Raw genomic sequence first — 21,390 nt, 5'->3', positions numbered from 1 at the left:
AGAGGATCCTTTCTGTTTGTGAAGTTGAAATACGAGTGTGTTGTGTTCAAGTGCTTTTGTTGTCGTGAAGTAAAATATGGTGGGCCCAGAGTTTATCCTGACCTGTTTTTTGGGTAAAACAGTTTTAGACTTGCTAATTAATCTGCTACAGCAAGAAGAGAATGCAAAATGCAAGTGGTTGACCAAGTAATATGCTGTATATTTTACTGATCATGTATAGTAGAAAATGTTTAACTTTCACTGCTCTCCACCATGTTGAAAAGTCAGAGTCTATCTCATTTCTGCAGCTCGTGTATCATAAAAATCTTCCAGCTTTCCAGTGAAAATTAGGACGAGTGGGTGTTCATGTGCAATTTTGATGTCAGTTTTTAGTATTTATGATAATTACCATAGGACGTGAAGGCACCATCGGCAGCAGGGCTCTTCACAACCTGCCAAAGCTTTGCATGGGCGACGGGACTCTAATCGCAACTTCAACGTCTTTTACAGGCAGCTGGTTGAGTTCCTATTGCCAAAAGAGACCAAAGGAAGTCGTCATCCGCGGCCCATATAGAACCCACTATGATCGAAACAGTTGAAGTGCAGACTATGTAAAGTTCTTGTTTATATGAACTTAAAAACACATTTTAAAACTTGTCGAAGCAAAATGGCAATGCAAGTTCTAACCTGAACGAAGTCCTCTCCGTTTCCGGACCAAAGCTGAATCCAAATCATTGGTTCTAGCTTATGTTAGTCATGTCTGTGTATATTTTCATTAATTTATCACACAATGTTCTTTTCATAGTCGGCTAAAGGCTAAAATAGTAGCTTATAGCCTATTATATTACACAAATACAATAGTACAAAGTAGTACGTACAAAAATAAAGACATGAAATCAGAACTTTTGGTAGTTTCTTTAATAAATAACCATTGACAGCATTGGGAGAGAGCATGTTGGTGAAAGAAAAGGCACTTTGAAAAGAAGTGGGTGAAGGCTTGGCTGTGTTTAAAGAAAGGCATTGTGGTGGAACATGTCTGAGGTGATGCATGTTTCTTCAAAGCCCTAAAACACTTCACAATCACATACTCTCACTGACAAACATTTTTGGTGTGGCGAAAAAAAAAAAAAAAAAACACAGGGAGAGGACCTGAGAACGAAGCATAGAGTTACTGCACGTTACAAATACAATAATACTTCAAAAACAAGCGCGGGTGTAGTATTTTACATCTCCATTGTTCAACATCCAAGTGGTTTACAGTCCCTTTGTACGAGCTATTCAATACAACAAACTGTAAACATTCATGCTGGCTAATTCCTTCAAAATGTACATCTTTAAGTACAATTTTAAATACTTTTTGTTCAAATTTACGTAAAAAAAAAAAGAAAAAAGAAAACAGAAAGTAGCGCTGAGTGATGAATTGACGTTTGATCAAATATAAAATAAGTTAGTTAGCGCAATTACTTTTTCAAACATGGCTGCTGAGTCATTGACTGTTAGCCTAGCCTACTGCTAACTCTCCAAACACAATTATTATCCGAAAGGAAGTATGTTATAGCTAATAATTACACCAGTTTACGTTACATTAATGCATTAGTATTAGCATTTTTATAAAGTAGGCCTTAAAAACGTCATTTTATCCAGCATAGCATGAAATCATTACATACACCATATAGCTAACCTGTATTAGCCTAATTGTATCTGAATAAATTAGCTACATATTTAGCCCAAAGCTAATGCTCTTAACAGAGGCAACAGTGCGCTCACACGGAGATACAGAACTATTAAAAAATTATAAAGTTCTATATCTATGTACGGCACATAGTTTGTCATTTGTCTGTGTAACATTTTTCATTTTTTTTGTTTCTGTTTTCAGAAAGAAAAGTACATTGTTAAAGATGCCCTATGTAACATTTCTGATGGATGGTCCACCATGTGCTGGTCTCCATGGAGATGTTATTGCTTTGTTTAGAATGTTCCACAGTATGTCTTTGAATATGCAGTATCTCCATGAAGACAAGAAGATGACACTACCAAGCCAAGTGACAAGTCAAATCTGTGGACAGGCGAGCCCGCTCACAGTAAGAACACATGTTTTTCAAGGTGTTTTTGTAGCAATGAATACACCTGTAATGGAGTAAATGCAATATAGATATGTTTAATGCCATATGGTGGAACATTCCAGGTAAAGCAATAACACCTCCATAGCAGACCCTCACTGGCAAAGTTACACAGTGGACCTTTAACAAAGTAAAGTAGCAGTTCAATGAAATTGCAACATAATTAATCTGATCAATTTTGCGAATTGTATTGAAATGTTTTGTATGTTATTAGCCTATGTAGCAAATTTATGAATTAAGTCAGTTCATTTTACCTTCAGAATCCATCTATTAGCCTATACTTCCTTAGCCTACTACTTCTACTACAGCTTCTGTTTCAACCATAGACTGTACACAGATGAGAACTAAGCGAGTGTGACGTCACCAATAGCTTTCAGCTCCAGTCAAATGAAGCTCATCGAGGCTCGCAATTATAGACCCAAAGTTGGAGCCAAATTCCATAGTCAGACTGTGAGTATCATAGCAATCAAAGCAAATTCAGAGCAAAGGTGTTGCACTGTTTGTTTAGAAGGGGGTAGACACTTAGCAACGCTGTCAATCAATCATTTTGAAGCGACCGCCACAAAAGAAGGCACCTGGCTCGTTATTAATATTCATATCTTGATTTACAGCAGGCATGTCCAAACTATGGCCCCCCGACAAATTTTTCTTGACCCTCAGGCTTCCACGTGAATTGGTCCAAATTACCTTGCATTAATTAAAAATGTACTTCTTATTGCAATTTTTTTTTTGAAAATCTACATTGATAAAGCTATTATTTAATATCTAGTGTGTGGTTTTAAGGATCTTAGCATGAATAAAGACTGATGGCTCATTCTGACGTGTTAATCGTGCACATATTTCAGTTATTCACTGCATTGAGCACCAGTCTACAGCCTTCGATTGGCCCTCTGCTTTGTCTGTGTTTAGATATGTGACCCTTGATGAAAAAAGTCTGGACACCCCTGATTAACGGTCAAAACAACAAAATTAAAAGAATCATGTGGAGCGAGTGACCAGATGTCCTTATTTACCCGAGACAGTCCCAGTTTTGAGCCTCTGTCCCCTATCCCTGCAGATTTATCCAAAACCACTAATTTGTCCCAGTTTTACACAAAAAATGTCCCAGATGTCCCTATTTTTGACCAATTTGAATCTGCCAACAGTAAAGAGAGGCGTAAAATGTAATTTGTTTAGGTAAAATACAGAAAAGCTGCTTCAAATTGACCAAAACACAAAGAAAATGTGACTATACTGACTCATATTCATCATGAGAGTCTCTCCATAACAATTTTCCTTAATTACGCACTATTTTCACAGTTTTATTATTGCCAACCACCAAAAGAATGGGGATGTCCCAGTTTTTTATTTTGGAAATCTGATCACCGTAGGATAATACGAAGATTTTAAGACCAAAATGACGAGTCTCACTGCAGCATTTACAGAGAGAGGGGTGATGTTTTTTCAATAGTCAGTGGATTGGAGCCGGAAACGCGCCCATACTCACTTCCTACTTTGGAACGAGACTACTTGGGATGTATACAGTCTATGGTTTCAACTCAGGCCCGGCTTATAACACACAGAATGTCAGTGCACAGAGAAAAAAAAAAGAAGTGATCGACAACATAGACACAACAGTCGTGAAAAACCATAATCCACAAATATATATATTCATACATCCAACGTGTGCACAATGTAAAATCAGGATCATAACATCTGCCCATACCAGTCCTGCGGCAGGAGAAAGCACCTTCAGCTCATAGTCTTCAGCTTCAAAGTATATACACAGAACGCATTGTACAGAGCAAATCGGACAAATGCATAACTCAATGGTGTTAGTAGAAATAGACGCGGTGAATTGATGCTATATGAAAAGCAACACAAATTTTAAAAAAGTAAAAAGTCGATGGATTCGGCCTGTTTTTTTTTTTTTTAATGTTCCATCTGAAGTTTTGTGGAGGTGAAAAAGTCCGTATGAAATGCCTTCACTTTCCTTCGTATTTGGGGTTGACGACGGTTGTCACGGCACTTTTGTAGATGGGATTTTCACCCTGGAAAAAGAGCAGAAAGTGTCGAGTTAGTGATGGAAAAGTAGGCAAAAGTTGGACACCCCTCGAACGGGCGGTTTATATCACACTGCAGTTATAAACCAAACCATGCATTTTAATATCTGACGAGCTTCTAGTCTTATTCAGTGCCCATTGTTTCTAACATTTAGGTCATGGTGTTTTTGTTTCACAATATATACCGTCTTTCATAGGCTCCTAAATTTCCTATCAGCCAATATCCTGGTTGGGCATAGACAAATACATGTAATAAGACTATTTACTGGTTGTAATGGCCCAAAAACTTTTACTTATACAAAGCCTTTGCAGAGTTAAGGTGAGGTATAAATAGCTAACAGACACACAACATGCCCGGATGAGTTGTTTCTTCTATTTTGTTTCAAAAAAACAAATGCTGTTATGCTATCTCTCAGAAACAACAACCTACATTTATTCATTTTCTAGACACATATTACATCTACCATATTTTCCGGACTATAAATTGCACTTTTTACATGGTTTGGGTGTTTCTTGTGACTTATAATCCAGTGTGACTTATATATTAAAATGTTCACAATGAAGCTGTGAGAGGCTCTAGTCTTGTGTGTCAGTATCTGCTGCTCCTGTTCCTCCTGTACCACTGTCACCTGTCGCTCTAGTGCGCATGTCTCCAGCAGAAAAAGCCGCTGCCTTGCTGTAAATACTGAAGTATGCAGCTGAAAATGGTAATCGAGAAACTTGTCAGGGACTGGCAGAAAGCAGGGGTTGAGAACACAGCTTCACAGCAACCGGGAGGATGAACAGTGCAACTTTCCTGAAGTCACTGGATGGATGGAAAAAGCCTGGACTTCAGTGACACAGAAACCATCCTGTCGGGATTCAGAAAGACCAGAATAATTCTAACTGGAACTGATGCTGAGTCTGACGAGGAAGCGGTGCTCCGTTTACCTCTGGAGGTCGTGGAGTTGCTCAGAAGTGACACCGAGGATGAAGAATTGAATGGATTTAGTGATTTGGAGTGAGATGGAGAGTTTGGTAAACTTGTTCTGTTCTGTTGTTTATGTTATAGTTTATCTGAAGAACTGTTCATATGTGACGTTAACAGCCTGTTTTTCTCTCTTCTGTTGTTATTACTAGAACTTGACTTTCAGCAGCAAGTGTCGGTTCCTGGTCTCTGATTTTATAAAATAACTTTCCCCCAAAAAGTGCAACTTATAGTCCGGAGCAACTTATAGTCCAAAAAATACAGTATGTTTGAATGCTCATTTATCTTAAAATTAAAATGATATAGGCTATTATAGTTTACTGCATAGGTAGACATATAAGCCTACATTTCTTGATAGACTTACTAATAATATATTTAAAAGGCATTTACAATTTCATTTTTAAAAATTTAACATTACTGTTTGATTTCCCTTTGTCACACAAACTTGAATTTTGAAATACATTTTCAAATATTTCCAAACTAGGAATAGATTTCTGTTAGGTAAAACCACAAACCTTTCAACTACTGTGCCGTCACATCCGAACAAGCTTACTTCTACAAAAGCACTATTATTTTTAAGTGTTAAAACAGAATACAACTTACGCTTATGCTACATTCTTAGTGTGAATTTTGTCTTGTTTAACACAACACACTCATGCAATCACTCCACCCACTTCACCTATAGTCACGCAACAGTTTTGGCCCCACATCATGTCACAGTTTTTTTAGAAAAGGAAATAAAGCCTGAGAAAATTCACACAGAGGAGCAGAGTCGTGCAGGAAACACACAGATACAAACTTAAAGCGCTGCAGCTTTACGGCCGTAGCTCGGGTTCTGGAACTGGTTTATGGGGCTCTTGTAAATGGGATTCTCTTGCTAAATGTAGAAAAGCGTTGTGGTCAAAGAGAGAAACAGATATAGATGAACAAACAAAGATAAACAGAAACAACGAAAAGCAAAAGTCAAAGAACAGAGTGATGAAGGAAAAGCGTGACAAAAGCAGCAATAGTAGAAGGAATCTATGGAAGAGAATTAGTTTCCTCAGATTTTGAAATAGCGTTGAATTTCTCATTGTGAATTTTTTTACTCACTTTTTAAATATTTGGCACAAACATTTTCAAGCCCTCGAATTCAACAGTCAAAATTCAGAGTGTAAAAAGTTTGTACTCAATTATAAGTACAATTACATGGCTAACACTGTACTCAATTACAAGTACAAGAACTATTGCCAAATTATACTTAAGTGAAAGTAAAAAGTATTAGTTATTTTTTTAAACACATTTTTAGAGGTTTAGATTGCTTGTTACTTGTACTTGTAATCAGTAACTTCTATGATTTAAACTATAACTAATTACAATTACATGGCTAGAGTTTACTCAATGTACAAGTACATGTTTAAAAATCTAATTAGTAACAGTAACATGAGTAATTGTAATTAGTTACTTTCTTACTTTGTACACTTGAACAAAAGGCAGTGGTGGAATTTTGTCATAGCTTGTGTGAACACTAATGGTTTAATCAGTATAGAATAGAATACAAAAATCTAATTAAAATATAAGTCTCCACATTGATTTTTGTAAGACAATTATCACACTGTATGTAAAAGAGTGTTCCTCATTGTATGTAATAATAATAATAATGTAATGTAACTATAGGAATGCATTATACTCTGTCAACACTAGAGGGAGGCAGATCACTGTTACTCAAATTTATCTTCTTCAGCTCGCTTCACTCTCCCAAATTCTGCCATCTGTACTTCATATACATTTACTTAATGGCTAATTGGAGCTCAGTGACAGTGACTTCCCACCCTTGGTTTTGGAAGTAAATTTCATTCATTTTTCACTTAGACTTTCAAAATAAAAAAAGTTAAAAAAAAAAGGACTAATCATGTTTGTGGTAACTAACAACCAAAAGATCCATCACTTTTACTTAAAATCTGTTTCTGAAATCTTAAACCAATAAGTTATTGAAGCATTTCACCAAATCGTATGTTTTAAATCTGCTTTTTGGATATAAAACAGCCACGTTATGGATATTAGTTTGCATGTAGTTGGTTATCCTCCACTTTTTAACATTTTATTTAATCTTTATTTAAGCAGATTGAGATTCAAAGATCTCTTTTTCAATGGAATCCTGGCCAAGACAAATCAACAACATTTCCCACAATTCAGACAATATAAAAGTATAAAAGTTAGACATTGTGACAGGTCCATGACTGCATTTCCAGGTCTTTCAGGTGTGTGTTCAAATGAGCCAAAGGTACAAGGTTTTGGAGTTTAACAGTTTTCTGGCAGTTCCAATGAGCAAGAGCACAATACTGAAAAGACTGTTTTCTTTGAGCTTCCAAAAGTCTAAGGGGAAAATGAATGGAAAATTTACTTCCGGAACTGACTTCTGTTCCCAGCGATAAAAATGGGTCCATCTATTACATTAACAAAATATACTGGGAATTTTAATTAATTTTCATTTATATGTTTGTTTCTGGAAATGTACAGTTTTAGGCATTTTAATATATTTTTCTTAGAAAAATAAATAAACTCAACTTTGTTTTGTTTTTTTCCCCACAAATGTACAGTTTATGTTGGTTTATTGCTGGTTTCTCCCGAACAGGCATCACACATACTGTATATCTGGTTTCACATTCTGGATTTGTATCTAGAGCTCGTTCGTTGGATCTGCTCACCGTGTCCCACTTGGCGTTCATCTTCTCCTTCTCAAACTTGGCGAACTCTCTGCGGTCGTGGATGATCATGAGGAGCTTCCAGATGAGGAGCAGGGCCAGGCCGATGAGCACGATGCCCGCTACCACGCCCAGAACGATGGGGATGATGTCAGGACCCGCCGGGCAGTCTGCAGGACACATACACACACACACACACACACACACACACACACACACACACACACGGGTTAATACTGACACTAACACTTGTACAGCCACGGTTGTCAAATGTGAACAAGTTTATATCTGGCTAAAGGTCACACACTACAGGACTTTTGGTCTTTTTTGAAAAGGTATAAAGTTGCAAGCGCATCTCGCGTTTGAAGTTTCCTGTCTATAGTAAAACGACTCGCTTTGAGACTCTTAAGTGTTCAGAAGATCATAACACTGCACAGATGCTGCAGTTTAAATGTACAACTTTATGAGAGGTGAGTAATAATTATTTTCGCTATTTCCTGAGTTTGTATGTTGCGTCTCTGTGTCCGTCACTCCTCAGCCCTTGATGCTCTGTTTTATTGTCTGTTTCCGTAGCGTTGCTGATGTTTGGTGGTTATGATATCAGATCATAACCACCAAACATCATAACAGAACAGTGTGACTCTGAGCCGCTCAGAGTCACACTGACACCACACACAAAACTGCACACAAAGAAACAAAGTTGGGCCTCCCCGAACTCCCTGGGGAGATGCAAATCGCTAGTCTGACTCATCAGCTGTTTGACCTCACAGCATTAGGATTCATTCGCTCGATGATAGACATGTACTTTTTTCATTTAACCAAACGCTGCTGTTTGGTCGTGACGTATGTAATGCACCAAATCCCGTAGGAAGAAGGACAATAACGTCTTTCCCCTTGATAAAATTCACCAAACATTCTCTTTATTCCAGCTTCAAATCCTCGATCTCTGGAATTGTTGCCAACACAGAATGTCTGTTTTTGTCTACATCCATCTCGACACTTTGTTTACTGTTGTGTTGTTCCACAAAAGGGACCCAGACAGACATGACGAGTTTGACATCTAAACCGTCTAGTGTATTCTGATTCCTGACCTAGTCGCTGGAGAGATATTAAACTGATCGGAGGCTCTAGGTGGGTAAGTCTAAACCAGGACTAACCCAGAATTTAACTAAGACTTAACAATAACTCAAATACTTTACTTAACTCAAATAATTATATTCAGACAGGGTCTTCACACAGCAAACCAGACACACGGGGGTAGATATTTGGTTGGTTTTAAATCAGATGCCTTTCCTGTTGCGACCAGTCACCCTCATAGTAAAATGGCAGGTGTTTTTGCCCACGGAAACAATGATAAACTTTGAACCAGCAACTCTCCAGTTAGTGGGTCAAACTCTAAACCCACTGTGCTCTCAAGATCCGAATGTGTACCAGATTTTTTTCCCCATGTACAGTTTTCGATTTTATATATACAGTTTTGATTTGATTTTACAGTATTTCCTGTCAGAGAATCAGGAAGTGCAAGTTAGCATGCTAGTTGTGGTTATCATGCTTGTTGTTGTTAGCATCACTGTGACAGCAAATCTCCGCTCTGGCCTTGGAAAGTTGTGAATATTAGGATGCCTGGAACGCATAAGTAAAAGACAAATATCTTTGGACCACTACAAACTCTTTAAACTTTCCACCAGTTCTGTTTTTCACATTTTGAAGACAGTAAAAACAGGTATATTCCCTTCAGTAAATCAGCGAACAATGGGACAGTGTACTTCTGCCTCTACTCGCATCCACGTTTAACAAATCTAACACCAAGCCAAAAGTGAATATCTGACTGCTGCTCTGTTGTGTCAGGAATAGTCAAAGCGTGGGGGGAAACACCGGTTTGGAGGTCCTAAAATAACAGCCCCGCCCCTCCGCGCTCACATGTGGCACTGTGCACCCCGCCCCTGTCATTACGGGCCTCTCCACACCCTGCTCCAGAAGGCTCACACACTTTCACAACTGCATGTCCCAGCAGTGTAGAAAAACAGGGATGGGTGCTCGAAACGTACGACTGATTTACAAGACAATTCCGTTTCCTTTCATTGGTTGATTTGACAAAGAGACTAGATTAAATGGAACCAGATACACACATTCAGAAAAAAATAAGTTTAAATCTGACATAACTATCCATAAAATTTCATTATGGGTCTTATTGGAACAGTGTTGGTTCGATCCCAGGTTTGAGCAGTGTATACTCTTCCATTCCAAAGCCTGAATGAGTGACCGATTTGCAGTAATTGGAGAATTTGTTGGCATCATACAGTGAATCTGTTTTTGTAATTTTCTTTTTTATTTTCTTAAAGTGACTGTTAAGTTAATGATTACAAAATAACTATTTGTGTTTTCATAGTGCTACTACATATCCATATAAGGGTCCGGTCAAGCAGTAATGGAGGGAAACGGGCAGATTTTTGACATTCAAATGTCTCTTATTCAGAAACTAGAGGAACTAGAAATAAGTAAAGTATCAGAATGTAGGAAAGAGTTACACTCCAACAGGGTCAAGTTAAACCTGTGATATTCTTTCAAGTTGTTGACCAAAAATTTAAAAACTCATGTCGGTAACGGAGGGAATGAAATATGCAGCACTTTTTGGGCAATAAATCCAAACAGTGATAACTCTTGGTTCTCACTTCCATATCCTTAACAAACTGGTTTGAATATTTGCTTCATATAGTTTTCTACCATATGGTACAAGATTAGGTTGAAAAACCTCTTACTTTTTGACTCATGAGATTTTTTATTAAGAAAGGTCATGGTAACGGAGGGAAAAGTAACGGAGGGAAAATTGTGCAAACAAGTAGAAGGTGCAGGATTTTACATCATTTTAAATATTTTTTTTTTATTTTTTTAAATCATGTACCTTCATCAACAGTTCAAAGATGGAATAACACAAGATATGATGAAATACATCCATTTATTTACATGATTTTTGGGTCTTTGAAATTTGGGAGATAATTTTTGTTCCATGTTTCATACATGGTCTGTTTAAAACATATGGAACTTTAGAACCAAAAATGGTACAGAAAAAAGGTCAACAGTTTCATAAACTAGAGTACATATGTATCTGTTCAATACATTTTTATATCAGATGCATTAACTTGAATTTTGGCCTTGCTGTTTACTTCTGCTTGACCAGGCCCACATACAGTTTTCATTGTCAGAATATTTTATTTTACCTATAATTTCTTAACCCCCCTTATAATTCTTTTAATCATGCCTCATTCTTATGTGTTCCCTTCTTTTTTTATTATCCTATTCATTTATCGTATTTATTTATTTATTTATTTTATTGTTCAGTTTTTTCTATTTTCATTTGGGTTCTGTCATGTTTTCAAGGAAAAATTAGTTGGAACTATATTTTATGTTTTCTTGTACTTTTGTATTGTATTGTACTGTAGTTTTGAACTGTATTATTGTATTATTGTATTATTGTATTGTATGTATGATTGTACCCTTAAAATTATGCTCAGGAATTAAAATTAAAACCTGTAATATAAAGTAATTTAAAATAATGAAATCCAAATAAATATAAAACTAATAACAGAATATATTTCTGTAACAAATACCCATGTTTGGATGTCTGTTAGTGCCTAAATAAAGAGCCAATCAGGAGAGAGGTTGATGAAGAGATTCCCCCTTTCCCGCACGTACAGCCCGTTTGGCCAGGGGTGGGGCTTAGCAACGGGGCACGACTGCTGCCAATTTGTCACTTAAACCTGCTAAAGCTGGCAGCAGTGACCTCGCAGAAAGAAGGCACTTGATTGGGCTGTTATTAATGTCCAAATCTTGATTTACGGACAAAATAGAGAAATAAAAACACCAGGGAGTTTTAAGACCTGAATGAGAATGGCACAGATTGACATCACATTGTCAAGTGAGAAAATGTTTGGAGAAGTGTTCTTTAAACCATTGCAGTGTTATGAATTATTGCTTTATTCTTCTACACTTCTTCTATTCCCAAATCTGTAACTAATCATAAAATTGTTCATTGTCACAGGCCTCACACATGGTTCTGTGGTTTCTATGTCAACACAAACTTCAAAGCATCATTTTCTGTACTCCTCCTCCTCCTCCTCCTTGTCATCCTACTCTGCCTCTACACCTCTGACTCCTCTTCTCCCCCTCCTTGTTCTCCTCCTTCTCCTGAGCCTTACTGACAGTGTGCTCCTCCCATGCTCCTCGACCTACTCCTCATCTTCCTCGTCCTTGTCCTCCTCCCCTGCGCTTACACATCATTTTCCACCTCATCCTTCCCTCTTTCTTTCTGCTACTTCTTCTCCTCCTCTCTCCTCTTTCTCCTGCTCCAACTTTTCCTCCTCATCCACTCCTCTCCCTCCTCCCGCTACTTCTTTTCCTCGTCCTTACCGAGCGTGTCGACGACGTGCACCTCCTTCTCGGTGTTGTTGTTGACGGCGTAGGTGTAGTAGAACCAGCAGTCGTTGGCGTCGCGCTCCTTACAGTGCATGACGGGGTAGGTGGCGTCGTTGGGCTGGGGCAGTTTGTCTCGGGCCTTCACTTTGATCAGGTTGAAGTACATGCAGTCTTTCTCACACGTGTCCTTCTTCTCTCCTGTGCCAAACGTACGGCACTGCACACACTCCCTGAACACGAGAGGAGCACAGGAAGAGTTAAAGATCACGATCACAATCACACAAGCAATCATGTTTACATTTTAAAACGGCACATGCAATTTATTTTTACTAGGCGTGTAAAGGTGCATGTATGAACCGGTACAAGGACGTTCAGTTCGGTGCAGGGCTGTGCACGAGTGAATTTGTGCAATTCGTGTGTGTTTACATTCTACCACTACATGTGCAGATACGTGAAGGTTCAGCTCGTTAATATTCTCAAGGAACTCGTCCGTGTTTGGGGCAGTGTTTACCGCAGTGCTTTATAGTTAGGATGGCCACCTTGACTCCATCCCACAACCTCTGTCCATATCGAAAGTGTATTTTCAACCACGGGGGACATTGTAGTTACTTACTCTAGTTTACCTGAAGTAAGTGCATTTAACAAAACAAATGATATTGTATTGTGACTTCCCCTTTTTAAGGAAAATGAATTCTTTTAACATCAATAATGTCCTTATGACCCTTTTTTATTGAATCTATTCTTGCATTTTGTATTGTCTGTTGGTTCGGTGTTCTCTCTGTGTCTAGTAGAAATCGTCTGGCTCGGTTGGTCAGGACAGCTGCAACAAATAATGGAGAGTCCTGAGCCCGTGCTCTGTGAATGCCCCCGGATCAGAGCTCAGACTTCCTTTATTTCTGAAGTCATAACCAGGATGAATGCTCTTATAGCTCGGATCAGTCGTGGTGAAATGCTGTTACATGCCTGTTCTTTTTTTTCTTATTTTTAAAAGAAGGTTTGTCTGTATTGTTGAACTAAGCTTAACCTGTGCTTTAGTATATTATTGAATTGTATTGTATGTCTGTGTGTGACACTGCAGCACATTCATTTCCCTCTGGGACAATAATAAAGCTGAAAGTTGAAGTTGTAGTTCCCCGTCATTTGCCAGACCAATGAGCAGTGTTAACATAGTAATTAGTCACACAGTAATTACACTGAAGGATGTTTATATGATAACAGGCTACCAAAACGTTTAGATGTATGGGCTTTTCAGGGTTGTATTACACTGACATCTGTCTGTTCCAGTTCTGTCTGTGTTCTTCAGGCCAAACCTTTGTCCAGTCGACAGAACTAAACCATTTTGCAGAGGGAAATATAATTGGTTGTGCAAGAATCACCCAGAGCCCAGAGCTGGCCCTGATCCCGACTATCGAGGTCCTGAACTCTGATAACCCCTGTCCTCATGTCCCCAACCCCCTGTCACCCCCAGCCCCGTGTCTGTGTGTGTGTGTGTGTGTGTGTGTGTGTCTCACTTGTGCTCGGTGCAGACCCCGGGGCAGGTGGGGCAGGTCTCACACGTGGGGCCCTGGAACTTGGGGTCAGTACATTTGCAGGTTCCACACTCGCAGGTGCCGCGGCCGTTACAGATCTGTTTGTTACTGGCCATACATGTGCTGTTGTCCAGAGAACAGTCGCACGCACTGCCCGTCCAGGGGTGGTCACATATGCACACACGACACTCACAACGCCCGTGTCCTGAACGGAGGGAACAGAAGAGAGAGACAGGTTAGACAATGGAGTAAGTGTGATTTTATTAGACATTTTATTTAACCGTTTGCAAATACTTTTTCATCTGTTGTCTCAGTTCTTCTGTCCATTTACAAAATCCACCTGGTACCCACATCAGTCATGCCTCATTTAATCTGCTTACCACTGGGTTAAAACTTTATAAGAGGAGGTGTTTCTTCATGTGTTTCTTTCTTTTTTTTGTCCTCCATCTGGTAAAACTGATGCAACTATGACAATGAAGGGAAAGCTGTAACTCACTTATTTTCAATCAGATCAACCATTCCGGGAAGAATCAGGATCAGTTTGTACTCCAACTCTGCTTTTTACGTTAGAACAATCCCCTAAATCCCATTGACTATACCTATTCTTATATTACCAAAATATATATAAAGTCCAGGCAGAATTTGAAACCTAATTTTCCTCTGTGCAGAGCTTGTTCCCACTTATCCTGAGAGTAGATCAGATAGAAGCAAAAACTCCAAAGTCTCAGCTTCACAAAGAGTCCCCCCCATTTGTCTGTGCTCCAAAGACTCCAAAGGGTTCAGACACAGACTCAGTTTGAATAAATATTTTTGTCCCGTATTTTTCAGCTCATGTTTATACAATAGCTTTAATAAAAAGCTGAATAAAAATAATTTAATTCTGAATAAAAATGTATTCCACTTTAAAAAGACCATGTAAACACTTAATTTCTAATGAAAATGATTATTCGGAATTAAACTTAATTCTGAAGTAAGTGGGTGGTTTATTCTGATTTTAAAGCCAAATTAATTTATTCCTGGATCATGTAAACGTTTATTCTTGTTAAAAAATAATGTCGGTGGTTCAGCACATGCTCGTTGGGTCGTCCTTCTGACGCGATCTGGACAATCCAGCTCCAGCAGTCTTGGCGTTGGACTTTCATCCACGTCTCTTTGAATTTGTGAGCGGGATGTGGGAGTGGGCTGAGGTAGAGCAGACTTTGGCTCAGTTTGTCTTCTTGCTCCCTTCTCCGACACTCTTCCTTTCTCCTCAGTTGACAGATGTAAAGAATTAAAGAAGAATAGAATTCTCCAACTGCTGCTTCAGTATCATCAGAACGACTGAGAAAAAAGTTTGGATCATGTTTGTGTCCGTGGCGGTTTAGAAGGTGACTGAAGGAACATGAGGTTTAACCCTGGTTTAACTGTTAACAGCTGCTCTGGGCCAGTTAACTGGTCTGAAGCTGTTCATTTACTGCTCCAGACCAGGTGAAGTGTTTCTAGAAACAACAGATGAAAAAGTCTTTGCTATAATCTGTCTGTTAATATGCACTGTGCTTATCAAATACAAGTACAAGTCTTTGCCCAGTTAGGGTTATGTTAGTTGGTAAAGAAAAAAAAAAAAAACAAAAAAATAGCCTCATCAAAATATTAACTTCATATATATATATGTATATATATATATATATATATATATATATATACACACACACACACACACACACACACATATATATACACACACATATATATATATATAATTTTTTTAAGAACATAGGCCAATTGGAAATGTATACTGACAAAATGAAAAAAAATGTTTAAATTCAATACCTGAGACTAATTATCTTATACCAGCATATTGAGACTGTTCTTGTCTACATGGTCGTTGGAGCTCGTACCTCCACAGAGCTTGTTTCCTGAGCGGTCACAGTTGAAGTTGTCACATTGGCAGTACTGGCCACTGTAGCGCTCCTCCGGGTTCTCTCTCTTCTTACACTCGCAGGTGCCGCACACACAGTCTCCGTTGTTGGAGCAGATGTCGGTGCCGTTGTCTTTGCGGCAGGTGCGGTCCATGTCCTCTGTGGCCACGTCGTTACTGCTGCACTCACACTGCCGGCCCACCCGGCCGTCGTTACACCTGACAGGGACACGACAGCGCAGTTTAGATTTATATTCAAGTGATTATTTTCAGATTTGGTCTAGTTTTAGTTGAAAATATGCACATTTAAAGATCCCATGTTACACTATTTTCTGATCTGTGTTAATATTGTTTCCTCATCACAAACAGACCTGGAGTTGTGTTTTGTTTCATCCACACCTGTTTAATACACAAAACCTGAGTTCTTTTCTCAAACAGAAAACACTCCACTTTCTTTTTAAACTCTACACACATTCACAAAAATCATTTTAATGATTTCAGCCCTGGAATTGCCAATATCTACTGAACAAAAGGTAAGAGATACTTGTTAACTTAAGGTGGAATGGAGCATTTTGAGCTTTGGAAATGTAGACACACTAATAATAAAAAGTTACTCAAACATGTGAGAATGAAACAAAACACAATTCCAGGTCTGTTTTTGGTGAAGCAACATTATAACATGGCTTAAAGCTCACAAGAGTAAATTTTGCATAATATTCCAGAAGCCAGGAGGAAACGCAAATGCCGCAGTAAATACAAACGCGACAACACAACATAAAGACACAGCAAACCAAAAAAAGCCACAACACGCCAAAAAAAAGACACAATGGAAGTCCCGTGGGACTATTTTAATGCAAACACAACAACAAAAAGCCAAAACAGGAGTGACCGCGGGACTCTGACGGACCAAGCAATTTTCCGACGGACCAAGCGAAGCGTTAAAAGATCAAGCGGGAAGTGAATGGAAAAAGTTGAAGAACAAGAATGTGACAAGTAAAGGAACGGAAAAGTGAACGAAGTTGAAAACGTAAGTAAAAGCAATTTATTGTATTGTGTCCAGGATCGATGTCACTGTCTGACCGACACTTCCGTTGTGGCTTTTTGTTGTGGTGTTTGCATTTGTGTTGTGGCTTTTGTATTTGTTGTGGCATTTGCATTAAAATAGTCCCACGGTCTCTTCCTTTGTGGCTTTTTTTGGTGTGTTGTGGCTTTTTGTGGTGTGTTGTGGCTTTTTGTGGTGTGTTGTGGCTTTTTTTTCCTTTTTGGTGTGTTGTGGCTTTTTTTTTGGGTGTGTTGTGGCTTTTTTTGGTGTGTTGTGGCTTTTTTGTGTGTTGTGGCTTTTTTTGGTTTGTTGTGGCTTTTTGTTGTGTTGTGGCTTTTGCATTTGTGTTGTTGTGTTTGTATTTGTTGCAGCATTTGAGTTTGTTATGAGTCCTTCAGTACAATATGGGACCTTTAATCCATATTGTTTTACATTCACAGTTTTTCTATCTGTACTTTCTGCTCTAACAAAAGTGTGAAAATGGTAAAGTTGTGAACTGTTGCAAAAGTTGTGGACTTACTTGCAGGCTCCACACTCGTAAGTGCCGTTGCCGTGGTGACACAGGGGGCTGTTCTTGATGCCCTCTTTGTGGCAGTCGCACTCACAGATGAAGTTGAGGACGATCTCCACCTCCTCAGTGAAGCCCAGAGGTTTGATCTTTATGGTTTCAGATTTGTCCTTTTTGGGACAACCCTTAGACGTGATGCTGATGTTGAACGTCACCTGAAGCACAAACCAACACTGCTTATTATTTCTACAACAGCTACGGTTGGATACAATGGTCAAAAGTTTTAGAACACCCTAATTTTTCCTGTTATTTATTGCATTTCAAGTCGTGCCAGTCCAATGAAGAACTTGAAATGGTACAAAGGTAAGAACTGAACAGACAGAGGTTGAAAAAAAAGATAAAAGATACAAAACACAAGTCCAAACTCTGCCAAAACTACCTCAGGAAAAAAGAACAAGATGGTAAATCTTAAAACCATGCAGTGTCCAGCAGCACAGTGTCCAGACTTAAACCCCATGGAGCTGGTTTGGGATGAACTGGACAGAAGAGTGAAGCAACCTACATGTGCCACACATTTATGGAAACTTCTCCAACAGACTTGGGAAGAACTTTCTGAACAATATTCGATTTCTATTGCAAAAAGAACGAGCCACGAGTGTGTTCAGCTGTTACATCTGCCAAAGGTGGACACACACATCAATCAAAAGTTTAGAATACGTTTTGATCAACAGTACATTAAAAACCTGGAAGAAGTGTGGTGTTCTAAAACATATCACCAGTATTGTATAAAAAGATGGATAACAATTACGGCTAAAATTTAAAAAATGGACTGGATGCTTATTCTACCACACAAACTTGAATTATGTTCTTCATGTAGGTCACAAAAACATTCTATGACAGAAATGGTGATCATGCCTTTTTCAATAACTGAGCAGCTCTACACTATGCACCATTTTTGGTTTGCAAAAACAACACTACTATTCATAACATTCATTACAGAAAAAAATACACACTTAAAGAGGAATTTACTCTCTACTTATCTGCCCCCTGCTCAAATGCAGTCTGGGCGCACATTTGTTCATTTGCACAACAAAACACATCAGCATCAACTAAAAATGTGTTCATTAAATTCAAAATGACGCACTGAAGATGACATACCCTCTAAGGCTATGTTCAGACTGCAGTGCTTAATGGTCAATTTGGATTTTTTTTGTGAAGTCCAATTTTTTTTGCGAGGTCATTCATATTTCCAATTTAATGCGACTTATATGAGATCTCCAGTGTGAACTTTAAAGGCCTCAAAAGTGTAGCCTAGCCTCGGACACAAGTAAAATCTGCGTGACATTTATTTTCGCTTATTATTACAGAAAAGAAATATTAACTTTATGTGTTATATCTATGTATTTATGTTTTCTATGCATGTTCTATGTATTACTGTCCGAATAAACATTCATTCATTCATTCATAGCCTCAAAAGAAGTCGCCTAAACGCTGGGCAAAAATCTGGTCCAGTTCTTGGTAAAAAGGACAGGTTACACGTCCACGGCCACTTCGTTTGTTTGAGTCTTTAGCCTCTTGTACTTGTCTCACAGGCTCTTTATTTTTGGTTAACATTGGAGCCAGGACGCCTGTAGTTGCGCTCGGACATTTCTTTGGCAATCATTTAAAAAACCGCCTGATTCCCTCCAATTTGGCCTTAATACAACAATCCCCCTAAATATTAATGAACTCTCTAACCTCCATTAACTAGACTCTAAGCCTGGAGATGGGATGAATGTGACCTGGCCGTTCAGACTGAAATCGCATGTCAATAAATAGAATATGTATCAGTTTTAGGAGCACATATCCAAGTGGCCTGGATCACATTTGAAAAAATTGTATCATCGTTACATTAAAAGATCAGATACAGGTCGCGTAGGGGCAAAAACATTGGATTTGGGTCACTTCAGGCAGCAGTCTGAACATAGCCTAAGTGTTTTTGGACAATAAAAAGATATGGATATGTATTGATAGAATTTACACACAAAAACAGACAAAACAAAGAGCAACAGAAAACCAGGGCCACTGTACTTGAATTGATTATCGATACAATTGGATATGATTCTACATACACATTTTTAGGGGCAATAGTTTAGCAATAATCCAAAAGCTGGTGGTTCAGTCCTAGTTTCTACAGGTACAAAGTGTTGTTGTGTCCTTGTGTACACTGGTGTATGAAAGTGTGTGCGTGTGAATGAGTAATTGGCACCTCAGTATAAACTGCTTTGAGTCATTGGAGATGTAAAAGTGTTATATAAATATGATCTTTTTCCATTTAGTGGAACATACCCTCTACTTATACCACTTGCTATAATTTATACTATATCCACACTGGAAAAAAACAAAGTAAACAGTTGAATGCCAGTCTCAAGTGACTAAGTACAGATGGTGAATGAGTGACACATAAAAACAGTTCCAGGCTCCCGTAGCTCACCTCGTCCCCTATGGAGATGTTGGAACACTTGCGTCCGTTCTCGCCCTCGTTGACCACTCCGTTCTTGCAGCGAGCCGTGTACCCGATGGTCACTCCCTCTGGAAGTTTACTGTTCTCCAGGATCACCTCAGAGGAGAGAGACTGCCCGGAGATAAAGCACAAATGTTTTTATTATAACCCCACCGTGGAATGTGCCCTGCTGGTTTTATTTAGACACGTCACCGGGCACGAAGTCAAGGGTAAGAGGAGGATTTACTAATACTTTCATGTGGGAGCCAGGAAATCAAAAGTACTGTCCTCAGATAATACTGGCACACAGATACGCAAAGAACATGGTCAGATATTGTCCTTACATTTCTTATGATCTGATTACACTTACTATGGATTACTTGTATTATAGACCTTAAAATATGCTGAGTACCTTTAACTTGGCAGGTCATGTTTTAGAACAGACATGTCAGACTCAGGCCCAGGGGCCAAATTTCGCTTGAAATATAATTATATTTGGCTCGTAAGATCTTGTCAAATCTGTATTAGAGCTGCCCACGGGCTACAGATAGACTATAGAGACATTATTTATTTAAAATGTTGTTATTATTTTATATTCCGCTTGTTCTGGATTCAATGTTTAAACAAAACTATTGTTAAACATTAATTTTAATAAGAAAAAGTTTAACATTACAGATCTCGAAAGAAGAGAAAACATGCAGATGTTGCTGAAATTTTTCAATAAATATTTAGTTTGGCCCACGACTTAGTCCCACTTTTTAATTTTGACCTCTGTGAATTTAAGTTTGACACCCCCATTTTAGTAGCCTGAGTCATCAGATGGTTTCACTTTGTAGAAACTGTCTGACCTCACAGTGTTAGAATTTGTTCGCTCGACGGTAGGCAGGTACTTTTTATCATTTAACCAATCACTGCTATTTGGTCGTGATATATGTAATGCGCCGCTAACAGGGCTAACTGGTATATTAAGCTTTTCGCAAATCCTGTAGGAAGAAGGACAATAACGTCTTTCCCCTTGATGAAATTCACCAAACATTCTCTTTATTCTGGCTTTAAATCCTCAATCTTGGGAATCGTTCACAAAATTGAATGTCTGGCTCTTCGCTGTTTGGCTGGTGCCCAAACTTGGACTTCCGGGGTTTTTGCAAACTGTTTAGTGAATTTTGATTCTTGACCTAGTCGCTGGAGAGAAATTAAACTGAGCAGAGGCACTAGGTGGCACTAGCCTGGCTACCATTTTAGAACTTCAAATAATGAAATCTGGTGTAGGGCTCCATCTACTGACAGCAGAGAGAAATACAATGGGGGAAACAAAACTAGAGTTATCTAATTAAGAAACATGCCCTGGCCCATGCCATGTTAATATAGAGTAATGAACACAATTTGACATAAAAATGCTTTGAATGAGCCCGGTGATCAGTTATAGACTTTGAAACTGCACAGAGTTTCTACCTCTGACGTAACAATCCTGGGAAAATTCAAACAGTATTTTGTGACAGCTCAAAGCAAGAACACAAGATTGATCAAACAAATGTAAACGTTAAAATGTTAAATGTTTTTTTTAGTCCAGTGCTATCTTTTTTAAATCAACAAATAATTACTAGAAGTGGACTACAGTTGTGGCATAAACTCACATACGTATTTTAAACTATATATATTTATTAGTCATTTCTTTTACTTCTTCTTTTACAATGACTTACTGAATCATTTACAGAATTACAGAAGTT

General features: G+C 38.5%; 1 protein-coding gene across 1 annotated transcript in view; it reads right to left on the bottom strand.

Annotated features, from left to right (window-relative positions):
• Positions 1-882: 882 nt before the first annotated feature.
• itgb1a (integrin, beta 1a) overlaps positions 883-21,390 on the bottom strand; it is a 90,881-nt gene continuing 70,373 nt past the window's right edge. The window contains exons 10-16 of the mRNA XM_020930716.2: positions 19,655-19,795; positions 17,194-17,396; positions 15,612-15,850; positions 13,717-13,939; positions 12,200-12,435; positions 7,796-7,962; positions 883-4,129 (exon numbers count right to left, since the gene is read on the bottom strand). Coding sequence (XP_020786375.1) covers positions 4,064-4,129; positions 7,796-7,962; positions 12,200-12,435; positions 13,717-13,939; positions 15,612-15,850; positions 17,194-17,396; positions 19,655-19,795 — 1,275 coding nt within the window. The 3' untranslated portion in view covers positions 883-4,063. The remainder of the gene's footprint in view (positions 4,130-7,795; positions 7,963-12,199; positions 12,436-13,716; positions 13,940-15,611; positions 15,851-17,193; positions 17,397-19,654; positions 19,796-21,390) is intronic.

This window comes from Boleophthalmus pectinirostris, unplaced genomic scaffold (genome assembly GCF_026225935.1).
Source record: "Boleophthalmus pectinirostris isolate CB_2022bp ecotype Guang Dong unplaced genomic scaffold, ASM2622593v1 HiC_scaffold_15, whole genome shotgun sequence".
Classification (NCBI taxonomy): Eukaryota; Metazoa; Chordata; class Actinopteri; order Gobiiformes; family Gobiidae; genus Boleophthalmus; species Boleophthalmus pectinirostris.
The sequence above is the reverse complement of the archived record's forward strand: the minus strand, read 5'-3'. Positions and strand labels throughout refer to the sequence as shown.